Below are 18,606 nucleotides of genomic sequence, written 5' to 3' on the forward strand. Positions count from 1 at the left end.
TCATCTCTAACACCAAGAAGCAAAACAAGTATTTTACTGTAAATTGGAACAAAGAGTCACCCCCGACCCATCACCCCAATTCCCGAGGACGTCAGTCACAGCGGACGCGTCATTACGATCGGAGGTGGGGAGAGCGTCTGCTGGGGGCTAATAAAACCGAAGAGGCCCTCTCCATAGGTGGAGTAGAGAGGGGAGAAGACGCCCCGCTGGCACACACCTCCGGAAAACTGAAGCTTCTTCTTTGACCCAGGGGTCAGAAAGATTTATTACTTCCTCGGTGAGGGAGAAGCCTCAGGCCAGCTGGAAGGGACGAGCCGGGAGTGGGAAGCCTGAGAGCCGCGCTCGGCCTCCTCGGAGCGCTCCGGGGCGCGGGTGCGTCCTCGGTCCCCGGAGAGGCCCGGCGGTGCCGACCCCGGGGGGAGAGCGCAGTGGGAGGCCGCTGGGGGATTTCTGCCCAAACTTTATCACCAACTCTTTCCGAGAGCAAAACTGTGCGGTTGAGCCCGGTAGCGGCACGGAGAATCCAAGTTTCCCAGAGGTCGGGACGCCCGAGCGCTCCGAACCCCGCGTCCGTACCCTGGCGCTTGGCGCACGGATTGCTACGGCCTACGCTGCGCGGATGGCGGCCCAAGCGGCGCCGCTGTAAATCGGAACCCGCATCTCCAACCCCCAAGGTGGCGGCGGCGGGAGCTGGGCGCTGCGAGGGGGGGGGGGCGGGCGCGGGACGCGCGGAGGAGGAGGGCAGCGCGCCGAAGGGGAGGAGCCGCAGCGACAGACGGCGGCGCGCACCAACCCGGCGCCGGCTGGCAGGAGCCTCGCAGAGGCTGGCCGGAGCGCGTTGCAGCCGCTCCGCGTAGGGAGAGTCGGGTAGCAGCATCCTCCCGGGCGCCGGCTTTCGCGCGGCGGCTGCGGCGGCGGCGGCGGGGTTTTCTCTGCCCCGATGCCTCGTTGACCTGAAGAGGCTGGTGCCACGGGGTAGGCGGGCAAGGGAGCGCTGCGGACCCGGCTCCTTTGCCTAGAGCTGTGTTTGTGTGTGTAGGGGGTTTCCGGGCCAGTCGGAGGCTGAGGAGCGGCGGGGGCTGCCGGCAATGCCCGCCCGGGCATCCTTCGGGTGATGGAAGAAGCAGCTGCCGCCGCCGCCGCTGCAGAGTCGCGCTGCGCCCCATCTACCACCGCCAGAGAGATGGGAAGATTCGGGGCGCGGAGGCCGAGAGCAAGAGAGGCGGAGCCGCTTTGCCGGGAGCTGGGTCCCGTATAAGCCGCCTCCCCCTCCCCTCCCTCGGCCAGCTTCACCCCCCCCACCCCCCACCAGAGCGAGGAAGGAAGCTACAGTCCCGAGAGGGCGGTGGAGACGCCGATGGAGCCGGGCGCACTGGACTCAGCGGAGCGCAGAGCAGGGCTCCGGGCCCGGTGAAAGTTTCCCTTCCCCAGCCGCAGGGCGCCCGCTGCCCGCAAACTCTGCCCAGGGCTTGGGCTGCCAAGTCCCTCGGCCCCCTCGGAGGCGCGCGGACCCCGGGCGGAAAACAGCGCTCGAGAAGGCGGGGAACGAGTGACAGCAGGACTGACCGCCGGGCTGTGCTCCCGGGCCGCTCCGGGGAGCGCCCGCGGCTCCAGGTTAGCGGGGTAGCCAGGCAGACCCGAGGGTGGGCGTTAATTAGGGAGAGGAGGGTTGGGGCGCACGAGCTTACTCTGCTTCCCCTCGCAGGTCCTTCTCAGAGCCGCTGCCATGGGAGAGCCAACCCTGGGCGCCGGGGACCAGCCGCCGCTGCTGCCGCGCCCGCCTCGGAGTCGCGGCCCAAGTCCCAGCGCCCGAATCCGGGCCGCTGCGTCCTCCTCCCGGGTTGCAGGGCCGCCTCCGCCGCGCTGCCGGCCCGGGTTGTGCCTGTGATGAGCCGCAGCCCGCCGCGAGCCCTGCCCGCGGGCGCGCCCCCCCGGTTGCTCGCGGCCGCGCCTGCCGCCGGGCCGCGCGCCTTGCTCCCGCCGTGGCCCCGGCGCCCGGGTCGCCGCTGGCCCGCGTCCCCGCTCGGAATGAAGGTGTTCCGCAGGAAGGCGCTGGTGCTGTGCGCGGGCTACGCGCTGCTGCTGGTGCTCACCATGCTCAACCTCCTGGACTACAAGTGGCACAAGGAGCCGTTGCAGCAGTGCAGCCCCGACGGGCCGCTCGGGGCCGCGGCGGGGGCGGCTGGGGGCGGCTGGGGGCGTCCGGGGCCTCCTCCGGCCGTGCCGCCCCGCGCACACACCCGCTTGGACCCCCGGACCCCATACCGCTCTCCCGTCGCCCCCGTCCGGGCGGCTCCGGCAGCCGGGGCGGGGGCGGCGGGGGCCGCAGCCCCTCCCGGTAATGGCACTCGGGGCACCGGGGATGGCGGGGACAAGAGGCAGTTGGTGTACGTGTTCACCACGTGGCGCTCGGGCTCGTCCTTCTTCGGCGAGCTTTTCAACCAGAACCCCGAAGTGTTCTTCCTCTACGAGCCAGTGTGGCACGTGTGGCAAAAACTGTACCCGGGGGACGCCGTTTCCCTGCAAGGGGCGGCACGGGACATGCTGAGCGCTCTCTACCGCTGCGACCTCTCCGTCTTCCAGCTGTACAGTCCCGCTGGCAGCGGGGGGCGCAACCTCACCACGCTGGGCATTTTCGGCGCGGCCACCAACAAGGTGGTGTGCTCGTCGCCACTGTGCCCCGCCTACCGCAAGGAGGTCGTTGGACTGGTGGACGATCGCGTGTGCAAGAAGTGCCCGCCGCAGCGCCTGGCGCGCTTCGAGGAGGAATGCCGCAAGTACCGCACTCTGGTCATCAAGGGCGTGCGTGTCTTCGACGTGGCCGTGTTGGCGCCACTTCTGCGCGACCCGGCCCTGGACCTCAAGGTCATTCACCTGGTGCGGGATCCCCGCGCTGTGGCCAGTTCACGCATCCGCTCGCGTCATGGTCTCATCCGTGAAAGCCTGCAGGTGGTGCGCAGCCGGGACCCCCGAGCGCACCGCATGCCCTTCCTGGAGGCCGCTGGCCATAAGCTGGGCGCCAAGAAGGAGAGCATGGGTGGGCCTGCAGACTACCACGCCCTTGGCGCCATGGAGGTCATCTGCCACAGCATGGCCAAGACGCTGCAGACGGCCTTGCAGCCCCCTGACTGGCTGCAAGGCCACTACCTGGTGGTGCGGTACGAGGACCTGGTGGGAGACCCCGTGAAGACCCTACGGAGGGTGTATGACTTTGTGGGGCTATTGGTGAGCCCTGAAATGGAGCAGTTTGCCCTCAACATGACCAGTGGCTCAGGCTCCTCCTCTAAGCCTTTCGTGGTGTCAGCACGCAACGCCACGCAGGCCGCCAACGCCTGGCGGACCGCCCTCACCTTCCAGCAGATCAAACAGGTGGAGGAGTTTTGCTACCAGCCCATGGCCGTGCTGGGCTACGAGCGGGTCAATAGCCCTGAAGAGGTCAGGGACCTCAGCAAGACCCTGCTCCGGAAACCCCGGCTCTGAGAGGGGTTCCCGGGAGACCAGACTCCCTGTGGTGACACCCACAGAAGGATTGTGGTGTGTTTCAACAAAAACAGCCCAGATCCAAACTGAGGAAGCCCACACATTCTGTTATAGATACATAATATAAATAACCACACAGGCACTTGCTGTCAGTGTTTTGAGTCATTGAATTTCAAGGAACAGCCACAATACACACACATCTCAGAAAAGGCAAGGCTTGAAAGTTCTGACCTGCTGTCCTTCCTCTTCTCTCCCCTGCCTTTTCTCCCTTTTCCTACCCTCTCCCCTACCTGCCTTCCATTTTGAAGTGGGATGTTGATTAAATCAAGATCCAGTAACCCAAATCTTGTTTCCAAAATTTTCGTGGTATCTGTGAACATGTAGAAGAGTCATTTGGATGTCGGGGGTGGGGTGGGAGGTGTGGGAGGGTGGAGAAAGGGGAAGTGGTCCAGGAGCAAAAGCCCCACTGGGCATGCTAAACCAAGGAGGCATTCTTCTAAGTAGACTTTTGTGTAAAAAGCAAAGGTTATATGTGAGTATTAATAAAGAAAATAATAAATAATATTCTTTTTTATATTTGCCTCCATTACTTTGGATTTGCCTGTGTTCCTTGTCCTGTGCAGCTTCAGACAGAATCTGCTTCTCCTCCCCCCACCCCCTTTTCCTGTCTGTTTCCTAGAAAACAGCTCAGATGGGTGGGAGCAGCTTCAGACTCCTTGATAAGAGCCTTGGAGTTGTGTTCTCCCATGTAAATCACAGTCTGTCAGGTGCCCAGGACTGGGGACAAATCTTCAGATTCTAAAGGCAAAAACGAAGCAGGGCAGTGGAGGAAAAAGCACAGCACTACTTTCCTGTTTCACTTGGAGCACAGAAAGGAAGAAGCAACCCCTTGAGGATCTGAAGGCATTCGGTTTTGATTACTCTTAACACTGGGAAACCTTGAAGCAGAGACCAGTGTTTTGGTCCTGAGGTTAGTTCAGAAAAAGGATTTTTTAAAAAACAGAAGTATGTAGTTCAAAAAACTTCTGATGATAACACAAACCTCAAACTAACTGGTGGTGCGGTATGAGGACCTGGTGGGAGACCCCGTCAAGACCCTACGGAGGGTGTGACCCTCCGTAGGTTAGTGTGACCGTTTTGTTGGCAACGGTAACAAGTTCTTTGGTTAGAAAAGTGACAGAAGTATTTGAGTTTGGGGAGTTTTTCTGCCTCTGACACAGTCCACAGAGGCATATGAAAAGGGAAGTTTGATCTGGGAACTGTAAGGGCACCCACAGGTTATCCCCCTTATTCCTGGCTGCCCATCCAAATTAGTGCAAAAGAGAATGTGAATTTATAATGGTTTACTTAGGTTGCTTGTGGGGTACATTGCTTTTCTTTTATCATGTTTTCTGAAAGTAAAAAATTGCAAAGAAGCTACGTGTTGCTGACAGTATAAGTCTTCAACCAAGAGCTTCTTTTAGATATGAAAATAAATTATGGGAAAGAGGAAATGAAAATGAATTATGAGTTTGTATGTTGGATTTTAAGATTTGGTATTTTCCAGGGAAAGAACCATTGCAATTTTCCTGTAGTGGTAATGGTGTTGCTGCTGTCCTGAGCCCATTTGTACTGAAGCATTCTGCAGAATGTTGTATTATGATAAGAAGTTATGAAGCTAAACAGGAACAAGAGAGTGTAGTTGTATATTACATTAAATATGGTACAAGTTCAAGTTCATCATAATTTTATTTTACTGTAATTTATTGTGAGATTTGTGCAAGCCAATCTGTATAGGTTAAATGCTGAGGATTTCATTTTAAGGAAAATATAATGAAAAGGAATATGTACATGGGAAATACTTTAAGTATAATTTTTATTACAATGTGAAATCTAACTACACTGTTAAGGATTCCGAGAGTTTAAAAGCACAGAGGTTAAAAAAAAGGGATGTATTTAGCAGTGGATTTTATAACACATTCTAGAATGGTTATTTCTTAATGTACTAAAATTGTTTATAGTAATTGTGTTTATTAATCCAGATTACAGCTATAACACATTGATCATGGTTTCTATGATATTTTCATGGTAGCGCCTATGCTGAATTATCTTCAGCAGCAGTAGAATATTTGTAACAACTTTAATTTAAGAATACTTTAAAAGTAAATGAACAAAATAAATATTAATGTTGGATGACTAGAGATGAAACAGGTTTAGCAGGAAATTAAGGCAGCATCATTAAAAGGCAACCACTCTGAATAAAAGAACCATTTAAAAACAAATTTCATGTGGCATTAGAATCAACTCGTTTCACTCAATCACAGTAAAATTCACGTTTAGTGTTTGAGTGAAGGATTTTTAAGCAGTTGAATTCATTCTTCTCTCTGGATAGCTAAGGACTTTGATTGCATTAAAGTGGAATCATGATGTTTTTGGATCTTGTATTTTTAAAAGGTGAGATGCCACGTAGAGGCTTTGTAGCCTGCAGCACATTCACGGTCTCTGCTCCGATGAAGTTTTAAGCTAAACACCCACAGTTCTCCCCTTGCTGTGTTTGAACGGGGTTTCCGCCCATAATATCCTTGTTTTGTAGCAGCTGCCTTCTCTCCACTGTGCCACTCCTGGGCTCGGTAATTTGACAGGGTGAATTGTTGCTCCTGGAGATTTGTACCTCGCTGCATTCTAGGAAAGCGAGACAGGTGTAGTTCCCGCTAACAGCCGAGATCGTCATATCAGTGACATTCACCTACAAGTCTGAGAAGGAGAGAAGCAATTTTGGGCGTTAATCAGCTTCTGTCAGCCCCGGGAGCAAGCAGACTTGTGCCACACAATTTGTGACAGAGAATTGTGACCATTTCTGAAGCAGCAAATGTGAAGGAGTTCCTTTCACCGTTCCCAACTGGGCAATATGTCCATCAGCAGGAGGACATATTCTTCAGAGCAGGTTATCAGAGTGATTTTTATTTTCAAATTCTGCTTGACTGATAGCACGCCTGATTTACCCCATTGCCTTTGGAATGCCTTTGTTAATTAGAAAGCTCTATTTGTAAAACAAAGTCTACTCAGTGCATTTAGCCAACAAATATGAGTTTGGAACAGGGGCAGCAGCTGAGGCTGGGTGCTTGAGTTTCAGGGAGCTCAGGGGCACTCAAAGGCCTCATTCAGACTGACCCGTGGGTACCTTGTGGGCGGGCATGGGGGCAAATCCTGTACCCTTCAGTGTCTACTACACAGTGGGTACTTGATAACTATTTATTAAGTGAGTGAAATACGTAACTATCCAATTTTGAAAGTGCTCAGAAGGGAAAGAGTGGGAAAACGAGTTACCTGTTTGGAGAAAGTGCCAGGCTGTTCATCAAAGTTTGCTGAAGAGAAAGGGCCTTAGGCTCTATTTAGATGTGGGGCATAGGCACTAGAAACACCTTCAAGATTTCCAGGAGGATCTGTGTTTAGTTCAGTATTTCCCACTGATGAATTAGAATTTCTGAACATGGAGAGGTAAAAGTCTCCAAATGAGGAATTCTATTTTTATTACTTGTTTTTCCAACGGCACGAACAAGATAAAAGGCAGGGATCAGAACATACGGGCAGAATAAATGCTGCCCTGGTACCTAAGGGATGTTGTTAATGATGGCAGAAGCCTGTGATATTTATTTATGGTTTCGAGTGCTGTGAGTTTCACCCAGACAGAGAATAGTTACTTGCAGGAAGTGAGTCCTATTGTGGATAGTGGACGAGACAATGGCTGCCTGTCCCCATGCATCGCCTGCCGGGCCGTGGCCAGTTCTGTCCAGGATTTCTGCTGCACGCTGGAGAGTGGTGGCTGAATTACGCTGTCTGTTTGAAATTAATGTGAATGTGAATCTGAGTGAGGCCGTTAAATGAGTATTCCCTCTGTCTGAACAATGAAATAAACATCATGTTGGAAACCCAGTCTCTAGAGATGACTTCAGAAAGAGGGAAGTAAAAAGGCGTGTCTTAGCTGTAGTCGTGAATAAAGACGAGGTGTCACTTTACCACCCTCCCCCGACCTCCTTCCCTTCCCTCTCTATGCACAGCACACATGCCCGCCTGCACATACAAGTGTGTTTGTGCACTGTCTTGAGGTCTGGAAGAGAGAATGTTTTTATACCAGCTAATGGGTGTGTGGGGAGGGACACTTTTTGATCTCAGGCCTCTGAGAGCTCGTGGGCGATGATTCTATCAGAACCAGTGACAGTTCCGTGTCAGGATCCAATGTGGACAGGTAGAAAATGACCGTTGCAATCTGCAGAATGGCTTGAGGTGGGTGATGGGATGTCCCAAGGCAAATGCACAGTTTATAGATCCCTTTTGTCACTCGCCTTGAGAAGGACTCTTTCAAATCTGTCACGGCTAAGAACACAGTTGGTTTCCATACCTTCCCTTTTTTTCTGGCAATCCAGCTGCTACTTTTGCAGTTCAAGTACAAGCCACTGAGCCGCTTGGGTATGGGCTCTGGTACAAGTGTTTAATAATTGAAATTACAGGGCTTGACTTTTATTACATCTGATACAATTCTGCACACCCTTCATCAAATTATGCTAAGGAAATGGTTCAATTCTGAATAACACATTAAGTTTGTAGAATGGGAAACTTTATGAACCAGTGTTGGAGGTGGTATTGTTTATAAACTTGAAGGAGCCTTGAAGAAATAAGGCCCGTCTGTATACCTGGCAGGATGAGAGAGGATAGCCAAGGCCGAAGCTTAACTTTTGACCAAGCCAGTTATTTGTAATCAGACTTCAGATGTGTTGTGGGGCTGTTTGAACTTTCAGGTTGGTGACAGTCACCCTGCCAAGTAAATGACTGTGAAAATGATCACTGTAACCAAAAGCTGTACTCAGAACCATTCAGTAATGGCTCCCATCCTGAGTGTGTAGACAGGGCTTGATTGAAATTCACCTTGAGGCAGTGAATCCTCGAGACAGGACCAGCTACATAATTTGTGGGGCTCCGTGCAAAATGAAAAGGCAGGGCCTCCTGTTAAAAAATTCTTAAGCATTTCAATTCTGCAGCAGCAGAGGATTAAATCAAGCATGGGCCCTTCTGAGTGTAGGGCCCACAAACTGTACGGGTATTTGTCGTGAAGCCAGTCTTGCATCCAGATACAGAAACGAAATGCTTAATTATAGGAGAGAATAAATAACAGTGGCCTACGATTTCCTGGAAAGTGGCTGCAAGGTGTCGTGTGTAACTATAATTGAAGCACAGACATCCTAGCGAGACAAGTGCACTCTGCATGATAGAATTCGAAGGAGGTGAGTGCACACATGACAGATAATCCTTGATGATTGTAGCAAGTGATTGACAAGGCCCTCTGAGTCATCAGTTGGGCTTGAGACAACTTGGGACCAATCCTGTTCAGGATGGATATTGCTTTATTAACTTCTGGTCCTGATTTTTCTTCCCTTGGAGCTAACTTGTTTATTCTTTTTGTTTGTTTTATTTTGTTTTTTCCTGTCTTCCAGAATTCTTTTTATGAAAAATTAAAATTTCTAACTTCCACAAGAACTAGTCTCTTTATGTTAATTTTGTCTAGTATTCATCAAGCCCATTTGATCTGAATATTTACTTCTTAAGTTCAAGAAGTTATTTTCTATAACTTTATATAAATATATATATATATATATGGCCTGTGCCGTCAGGGGAATCCTTCTGGCAGGAACAGGTCAGATAGTCTTCCATGAGGATGGAGAGCTTGACCTCCTTGTCCTCAGCGTGGGGATGCTAGCAACTTCTGCTGACAACAATGTTCCCTTCCTTCTGAAACTACTGTGGGACTCTCTGCATTTGCTTCGTGTATAATAGAGAGGGAGAGTCTGTGCATAGAAAAGCAGAAGGTCAAGTTACAATGAATGCAAGGAGTAAAGGTGCAGGGTGTGGTAAGCCAACAGCTAAGCCTCCTTATTGTGTCCAGTCTGTTTGGCTAAGTTGATTTCATTATAAGTGTGGGATGTCCTGCTCTTCTCTGGGGAAATTTCTCTGCACTCTCCTCCCCTCTCCTGCCTGCCATTTCTTCTCTACTTTGTAAATTCCTACTCATTATCGAAGAGCCTAGATATGTTTGAAGCTTTTACTTATCAGCCCTGCTCCAAGATGCAGATGTGTCTTTCGGTCTCCTATTCCCTCTGACTGCCTCGTGCATAGATCTATCGGTATGTATCCCTGCAGATTGGGGTTCTTTGTTTATAATCCACTTCCTCTTCTAGTCATGGTCCTTCAAGAGGAAAGAAACTGGCTCCTATCTGTGTGTGTGTCTCCCCAACACTGAAGCAGCATCTTGCTCGTAGGTCTTTAAAAAGTGAGTGCTGGGGACTTCCCTGGTGGCGCAGCGGCTAAGACTCTGATGCTCCCAAATCAGGGGGCCTGGGTTCGATCCTTGGTCAGGGTCCTAGATCCCACATGCATGCTGCAACTAAGAGTTTGCATGCCACAACTAAGGAGCCTGCCTGCCGCGACTAAGACCCAGCACAGCCAAAAAAAAAAAAAAAAAAAAAAAAAAAGTGGAGTGCTAAATAAAAGAGATCACCCAAGAAGCCACCGCAGCAGAAGGGATTGAGGGGAGCAGACACTGTCAGAGGCTTTTGAGTTGGGATGTGACATTCCACTATGGTCTGAGCTTCATATGTGTGCCAGACAGAAGGCGGAAAAAGCCAGACAAATCAATACGGATGAAAAGGAATTCCAAAAAGTCCTGTGGAAGGCCTCAAATGTGGTCTTTCCCTATTAATGTTTGAAACAGAGGAACAATAAATTGGAGCCCCCCAAAGAAAGGTAACAACTGAATTACAGTCAATAGAAATGATACAATTCTTTTGGTCCTACCCGTGCATGTAATATATATGTATCCTTTTTACATATTAAAAAAATTTTAATACAATGTTTAAAGGTTACTTTCCATTTACAGTTATTACAGAATACTGGCTCTATTCCCCGTGTGGGACAATACATCCTTGAGCCTACCTTACACCTGATAGTTTGCCCCTCCCCCGCCTCCCCCTCTACCTGCCCCTCCCCCTCCTCCCCACCAGTAACCACTACTTTGTTCTCTATATCTGTGAGTCTGCTTCTTTATTGTTATATTCACTAGTTTGTTGTATTTCTTAGATTCCACATATAAGTGAGCTCATACAGTATTTGTCTTTCTCTGTCTGACTTAGTTCACTTAACCTAATGCCCTCCAAAGTCCACCCATGTTGCTGCAAATGGCAAAATTGCATTCTTTTTTATGGCTGAGTAGTATTCCATTGTGTCTATCTATCTACCTGTCTATCTATAGATATAGATATATATACAATGGAATATATATATACACAATGGAATCTGTCTCTAATATAGATAGATATATACACTATGGAATATATATATATATACCACAGTTTCTTTATCCATTCATCTGTTGATCGACACTTAGGTTCCATATCTCAGCTCTTATAAATAGTGCTGCTATGAACATTGGGGGGTGCATGTAGAAATGATACGATTTTTAAGGGCCCAGTAGGAAAATGTATTGCAGTAATGTAGGCTGAGCCCGTGTATTTATTTTGACACGTGGAGCTCATCACTGGTATGATCATCTTTTAACTTTTTCAGGGACTGGAAGGGTTTCAAGGAACAATGTGGAGGTCTGAATATTACATTTCCATTTTCAGATGTCCCAGTTACTCTGGCAAACTCTTATTCTCTCTAGCACTGAACTAGCTCCTGGGAGGAATTAAAATATTTGATGTTCTCATATTCATGCTCAGCATCTTTAGATGAAGGAGGGTATTATGTTATTTCTTTCTAAAAGAAAAATAGAAATGAAACACATTTTCCTTCTGAAAGAATGGGCATTCACATTTATGGTTTTTAGCCCTGTTATTTAACCAGCCATACTTGCTGGTGAGACCAGTATCCTTCCAGAATGTGAGCTCCGAGTGCACTTTTTTAGGTTAAGTCTTCATTTATATTTTTACATTTCCCAAGTGACTTCTCGATGTGTTGTGCTTTTTAGAACTTTCTATCACCATTTTAGTCTCACTTTCAAATGCCCTAATTGTGATGGTGATGAGAGTACTAATAATCATTTACCCTTTGTAGAGCATTTGTCATGTGCTAGTCACTGTGCCAAGTACTTTATATGCATGATTCTATTTGATTCTCACAACAATCCTATGGCATAAGTATTACTGTCTCCATCTTTTCTTCCAATGTTATTGAGGTGTAATTGACCTATAGCACTGTCTAAGTTAAATACGTACAGCATAATGATTTGATTTACATACATCATGGAATAATTACCACAGTAAGTTTAGTGAGCATCCATCATCTCATATAGACACATAGAAATAGATTTTTTTTTTCATTGTGATGAGTGTCTCCACTTTATGTAAGGGAAATATAGGTTTAGATGCTTAATTTTCCTCAGGTCACGCAGCTATTTAAGTGACAGAGCCTCTTTCTTTTTGCTTGGTACATGAGAGGTCACAGTATTTCCATATAAGGGATACCAACAAAATAGCAAAGCTTTTTATTCCAGCCAAATGCTTTCTGAGAAATGCTTCCTAAATGCTGGAGGCATTATGCCTTCAGCCAGGGAACAGGTGTTATCAGGATTGTTAGAGATGCATTTTTTTGCAGCAGAAAGAAAGAAGCAATTGTTGGTCAGAATTCCTCTTGGAATGACCTTTGTTTAGCAAAACATGTAACAGGCCATTTTGGAGGTGGGAAGAAGGCATGGAAAATCTGAACAGGAAATTTGGGGATTGGGAGAAAGAGTTTGAAGGGAGAGGGGAAGAGGTAGAGAGAGGAGACAAGCAACGTGACGGGATGCTGGAGCCCAAGGAGGGGACCCTGCAGTGATGTCCCTGGGAGAGAAGGGAATGGCCAGTGTTCAGCCTGGAGGTATTTGCCTTCCTCGGCTGCGGTGTGTAGTAGCCTCTGTTACTCCACGCCTTCAGCAAGGCTGCTACCTGCTTTGCCTTGAGTGGGTGGTGCTTTGCAGGCCGAAGGGATCAGAGTAGTGCCACCCAGGATGACATGGGGTGAAAAACTACAGGAGGTGAAAGGCAGGGAGGCAATTGCAAATTCAGTGGAAGCAGGAACTCAAGCTAGAATTGACCTGTGGGAGTGTGGGCTTACCCCAGGACTTCCTGGAGGCGTTGGGCAGGGAAGGAAATTTCTCTCCCACTGTGAGATGGGGCTTCTAGGCAATCTTATTTAAAATTTCAAGGATGAGGTGGTGTGAGCCCTGCTCAAGGAGTAGGGATGTCCAGGAGGTGGATATATGGCTTGTGACTCTAAGGCTTTGCAGGTAGGGACTCAGTGGGCAGGTGGAGACCTAGCAAAGTTAGGAAATACTGGCATGTCATAAAGGTTGATGTGATAGAGACAGCTCAGTCACCCACAGGTGTGGAAATCGAGGTGCAGAGAGGCTGAAAGATGTCCTCTGTGTCTCTAGTCAGAGAAATTGCACAAACTAGAAACCACAGCTCTTGGTTTCCTGACACGTCCTTGCCCTAAGACTTATTTCCTTGGCTTCTACCAGTTTTTTGGCCATTCCAGTGTTTCACATCTGTATAGAATGTCTGGGAATCAGAGAAGAAGTGCCCTTTGGGATTCTGGTCAAGTTTTAGTAGGAGATGAGGTTGAATCCAAAGCAGAGAGCTGAGTGTCTGGGTGGTCTGCAAGTGTCATTCTCATAGGCATCAGTCAAGGTTCTTTGGTTGAAAAACAGACTCAATTACAGTAAGCAAAACAGGAAATTAGCTGGAAAATACATTGGGAGGCCACAGAATTGAAGAACAGCTAAAAAGCAAGGCTGGATACACTGGCTTTCTTGTTTCTTTCTTTTTTCCCTCCCTCCCTCCCTCCCTCCCTCCCTCCCTCCCTTCCTTCCTTCCTCCTTTCCTCCCTCCCTCCCTCCCCTTATCCCTCCCACACTCCCCCCCCTCTTTTGTACCCCTCTCTCCCTCTCCTCATCCTCTCCCTTTCTCTCTCTTTCATTTGTCTTGCTTCACACATTCAGAATTCAATGTCTAGGAAGAGAGAGTTGCACTGGTTGAGGTTGGGGCACCTGAGCAGGGCACCTTGACTGACAGTCCCACTGAGGCAGGAGATAGATGGGCCCCAGGCTGAGCAGCTGAAGTCTGTCCACTGTGGACAGATACTCCAAGATAAAGATAATGGCGGGAGCCAGGAGGAGCTGAGTCCTGCCAAGATAAAAGATAAAGAGACCACATATATCTCATTCTGGAGGTCAAGGAGACCTCCTGACTACACAGGCGCAGAAAGGCTCCTTGGGGGTCAAAAAGGGAGGGGACACCACCCCATGATAAGTGGTGTCAACCTTCCCACAGGCCTCTGTGCTGGAATCCATCTTGGCTAAGAGATGTGTGTGCACGGGGTGGGGGGACCCTGAGATAAACCAAATATGGACTCAGAGCCAGGCAAAGCAAGATGATTGGCCAGAGGAAACCTGGCAGAAATGCCCCATATAAGTGATTCAAACTATCACAAATCGTGACTCTCTCTCTGAGCCCGCCGGGGTGTGTCTATTCACAGGTAATTTTTCCCTCCTAATAAACACTTTACTTGTTTTACTGCTTTCTGTCTCTTTGTTGAAATTCATTTCTCCAAAGCAGACAAACCAGGGCCTTGTCACTAGCCCCGACCCTTGTGGTCTAGTGGTTAGGATTCAGTGCTGTCTCTGCTGTGGCCTGGCTTCAGTCTCTGGTCGAGGGACTGAGATCCTGCTTCAAGCCACTGCAGGCCGAGGCCACCTGAGTTCACCACCAACCTGCACACAATGTGGGAGAGCACTTTTCCACAAGAAAATCAGGGTGCAATGATCAAAAGTAGGTGAATAAATTCCAGGTGGCCTTAAACCAAGAAAAGTCTTCTATATTCATTTACATACTTTCTCATTATCTCCTGTTACCTTGAATAATTGGGGCCAATCTTCTTCAGAGCCCACTACACAAAAGGTGGTTCGCTCTGCATTGCTATGTTAAAATGTGGGCAGCGATATACCTTATTAGTGAATTGGGCAGCCATGCTCGTTGGATGTAAATAAGAACATTCACTTATTTAAGTGATGGGGATTAATTCAGGTAATGAAATTCATGTAGATAGTGCATTTTGTGATGTGCTTTCATTCAGATTTTAATAATAACGCCACCTTACACTTCTGTAATGCTTTGTAGTTTACTAAGTATGGCAGGTATTGCTGGTTTCCTACCCACTATCCATTATCCCCTTCTTTCTTACTCACAGAATCTTAGGAGGCAATATGCTCAGCTAAAAATATTTCCCAGTCTCCCTTGTAGGTAGGAATGATCCTGCGACAGCCAATGAGACGTAAATGGAAATCTGCTGGGGATTTTTAGTTGTGTCATGTTTCTGATAGAGACAGAGCCTTTTCTTGCCTGTTTTGTCTTCCTACCTGTCTTCTTTCCTTGCTCCCTTCCTCCTCTCCCCCCTCCTTTCTGTCTATCCATCTGTCTGTCTGTCTGTCTTGAGTCTGGAAGGGGAGACTCTATGCTGTGGCTGAGAGGTGGCCATGAAGGTAAAGGCCACTTGCAGAAAGACAGAATCCAGGGATGTTGATGAGATCATGAAGTCACCACACCAGTCGTGGACCACCGGCCTTCAGAATACCTGTGTTGTAGGAAAAATAAACACCTAATTGTTTCAGCTGCTGCTGTCAAATTTTTTGTTACTCACAGTCAAATGCAATCCTAATGAATGCACTAAATATTCTCACTAATACTTTATTAGATTATTGGAAACTTGCCACCACCAGGCAGAAGTAGGATTACGACCCATCTTTTGTAGGAGGAGGAACTGACTCTCAGAGAGGCTAGTGGCCCGCTCAAGGTCAAAGTATATACAGTAAATGTCAGTTTTGAGGTCCAAATTAGTACTCTTTCCACTCAGCCCCTGGTTCTCAACTGTCCTTTCAATCTGCTTGGTGGGGAGGATTGAGGGCCAGCCTTTGGAAAACTGTGTGTGTGTGTGTGTGTGTGTGTGTGTGTTTGCCATGACACTGGCATTTAGTGGGCTGGAAGCAGTATTGCTGAATATCTGTTGTGCACAGGACTGTCCCAGGTAATGAAGCATTGTCCTGCTCCAAATGCCAATAGTGGTTCCTTTGAGAAATACTGAGCTAAATTAAGCCAAAGAGAATTATGTACTTACTGACTCAGAACCAACAATAAAGCTGCCTCATAATGATACTCCATAAATGTTAGGTGATAATGATATCACCACCATCGTCAACATCATCATATCATCATCATCAACATCATCATCATCATCAACATCATCATCAACATCATCATCATCATCATCATCATCAACATCATCATCAACATCATCATCATCATCATCAACATCAACATCATCATCATCATCATCAACATCAACATCATCATCATCATCAACATCAACATCATCATCATCATCATCAACATCATCATCATCATCATCATCATCATCATCAACATCATCATCAACATCAACATCATCATCATCATCAACATCAACATCATCATCATCATCAACATCACCATCATCATCATCAACATCACCATCATCATCATCATCATCATCAACATCATCATCATCAACATCATCATCATCATCATCATCATCAACATCAACATCATCATCATCATCAACATCATCATCATCATCAACATCATCATCATCAACATCATCATCATCATCATCATCATCAACATCATCATCATCATTGCTATTTGGGGCATTTAAGGCAGTAATGAATTTAAAGTTTGCATGTTTCTATAGCTACATTCTACTGCTTTAGGTCAGGCTTGGATGATGGGTAAAGGATAGGGAAAAAGTAGGAGAGATGCTGAAACTCTCAATGAGAGTAAAGATTTGAGATTTTATATATATATACAGTTCTGGCAGGATAGATTATAGAACAAGCAGTCAGGAATTCTTGAATCCTATATTTCTGAGATGGTGCAGTTGTTCTCAGTCAAGGGCTAAGGTAGTTGTGTGGATTGAAGGTGAACATGTTAAGGAGATGAAAAAGTCTAGGATATCAGATAGCTTCCCAACGTGGACACTCAAATCATGGATAATGGTGGTCTAGGCCATGGTCGTTGATCTGGGTGCTCAAATCTTGCACTTATCCTTGGTGTTTGAAGTTGACACTGTCCTCTTCTACAACTTGCTTAGTCTCTTCATGTCCCAATGAACAAGCTGGGTCATTACTGCAACTCTATGTTCATGCCTGTGGAAGCTTCTGTTCCAGCTTACACCAATGCCTCCTTTCTTTGAGGACAAATCAGTACTTAGCTACACATTATTTTGTATTGGCTTTAAAATATTTGATGTGTCAGTCTGGTCTATATTCCAATTTAACTCTAATCTCGGAAACAATTAAACCAGGCTTTTCACTTCTCATTTCCTGCATGGAAAGTAATGAATGAAATATTTCTGGAGTGACTGAACTACACCATTGCTGAGGTAGAGGTGGAGCAGTGTCATGTTAAAGGCCCCCAAGAAGCCAATCAGCAGTCTTTTCCAGATTGGGCACTGTGTGTGTGCTTTGCCTGTGGCTGGTGACACACACACACACACACACACACACACACACACACACGCACGTGCGCATGCATTGTCAACAGTATTTATCAGGTACCAGTGTTTTTCTCTATGCATCTGCTTCTATCACACCTCTGTTGTGGTGACTGTGGCCTTTTGGCTGCCTGGCATCCAACCACTGATTTTCTTTTGGGAATCCATGCCTCCTGCTCTTTTGATGCATGTGGTTTTGCTGGGGCTAACTCCACCCTAAACACTAGTGTTTGCCATGGTGGAAGTCTGACTTCCCAGGACACAGTGATTGGTTAAGTGTTGAACACATGACCCAATTAGAGCCAGTGAGATACCTTGAGATTTTTGCTGAGATTTCTGGGATAAGCGGGCACTCTTATTAAGAGGAGAAGAAACATGGACTGGTATCCACATTGCCTCCAAGAGAAAAGAGCCAAACCACAGGAAGCAGAGCCAAAAGGCTGAGAGAGAGAAACCAGGTCCTGGTGGAGAAAGAGAAACTAGGTATTCATGATGTCATTTTAGCCCTGCTTCAAACCGGACCTGAAGTCACCTTACCCGAGCTTTGCAATTACAGGAGCCAGTTACATTCCCTTTTCACTTGAACCACTTTGGATGGGGGTTTCTTGCTTGTGATGCAAAGAATCCAAACGATGGCTGAATTTTCCCAGAGTGTTTTAAGCTGTCTCTCCTATGACACCAACTTCTCTAAGGCAGGGCCCCTGTCTTATCTTTGTATTTCTAGGAGAAGACACCGTGCCTGGCACCTGGGATGCCTCCAAACCACGTTTATTTAATTGTGAAGGGAAGTGGGGTCCTCAGATCAGTTGCATCAGCCCCTTTCTATCCTGCCAGATTGGAATCTGCATTTTAATAGGCTCCCAGGTGATCGATGTTCACATTCAAGTTTGTGGCCAACCTGTAGGCAATTTCATTTTGCTAACATTCAGCCTGGAGCGGTTCTGTATGAGGAGCACCATCGCAGTTCAGTAATTCTGGCTGCGTGCCAGGCTTCTTTCAGTGGGCATCTTGCTCCCTTCCATAAATGTATAGATGAAGATGATCAGAAAGACAGGAGCAGCATGCGTAGCTGGTCCAGTCCCGTGGAGTGAGGGACGTGAAAGCCCCCCGTGGCTTCACCATGGATACCTCGGTCCCTCCCTGCACCCCATCCTGGCCACCTGTCAAAGGACCAAACATTTGTTTACTTATGAATATGTTAACAACCCACTAGATTCTTCTTGATTTGGAGAGCCTGAAGAAAGCTAATTGAAACCTGAATTCTGCCACAGTCTAGGGAATACTACATGTTAAAATGAATTCTGGGCTTCCATCCTGCAGCATCTTAGCCATGTGGTTGACTCCAGAATTTGATTTTTACTCTTTTTGAGTGTGCATTTTTAGAAGGACCAAAGGCAAACAAGCAGTGTATAAATAACAGACAAAATGACGGATATTCTCATTTCTTAGCATGTTTTCAGGTGATAAGAAAACTTGACATGCCAGACCCTCTAAAGGTTAGATGCTGGTTAAAAATGACAATGTCAGTCTTGT

At 47.6% G+C, this 18,606-nt stretch overlaps 1 protein-coding gene across 1 annotated transcript; it reads left to right on the forward strand.

Annotated features, from left to right (window-relative positions):
- The first annotated feature begins 1,770 nt into the window (after positions 1–1,770).
- On the forward strand, positions 1,771–5,370 carry CHST2 (carbohydrate sulfotransferase 2). The gene has a single exon (XM_082625408.1). The coding sequence runs from the start codon at positions 1,888–1,890 to the stop codon at positions 3,478–3,480; it is 1,593 nt and encodes a 530-aa protein (XP_082481534.1). The 5' UTR covers positions 1,771–1,887; the 3' UTR covers positions 3,481–5,370.
- The last annotated feature ends 13,236 nt before the right edge of the window (positions 5,371–18,606 follow it).

This window comes from Mesoplodon mirus (assembly GCF_964341445.2).
Source record: "Mesoplodon mirus genome assembly, chromosome: 6".
Lineage (NCBI taxonomy): Eukaryota > Metazoa > Chordata > Mammalia > Artiodactyla > Ziphiidae > Mesoplodon > Mesoplodon mirus.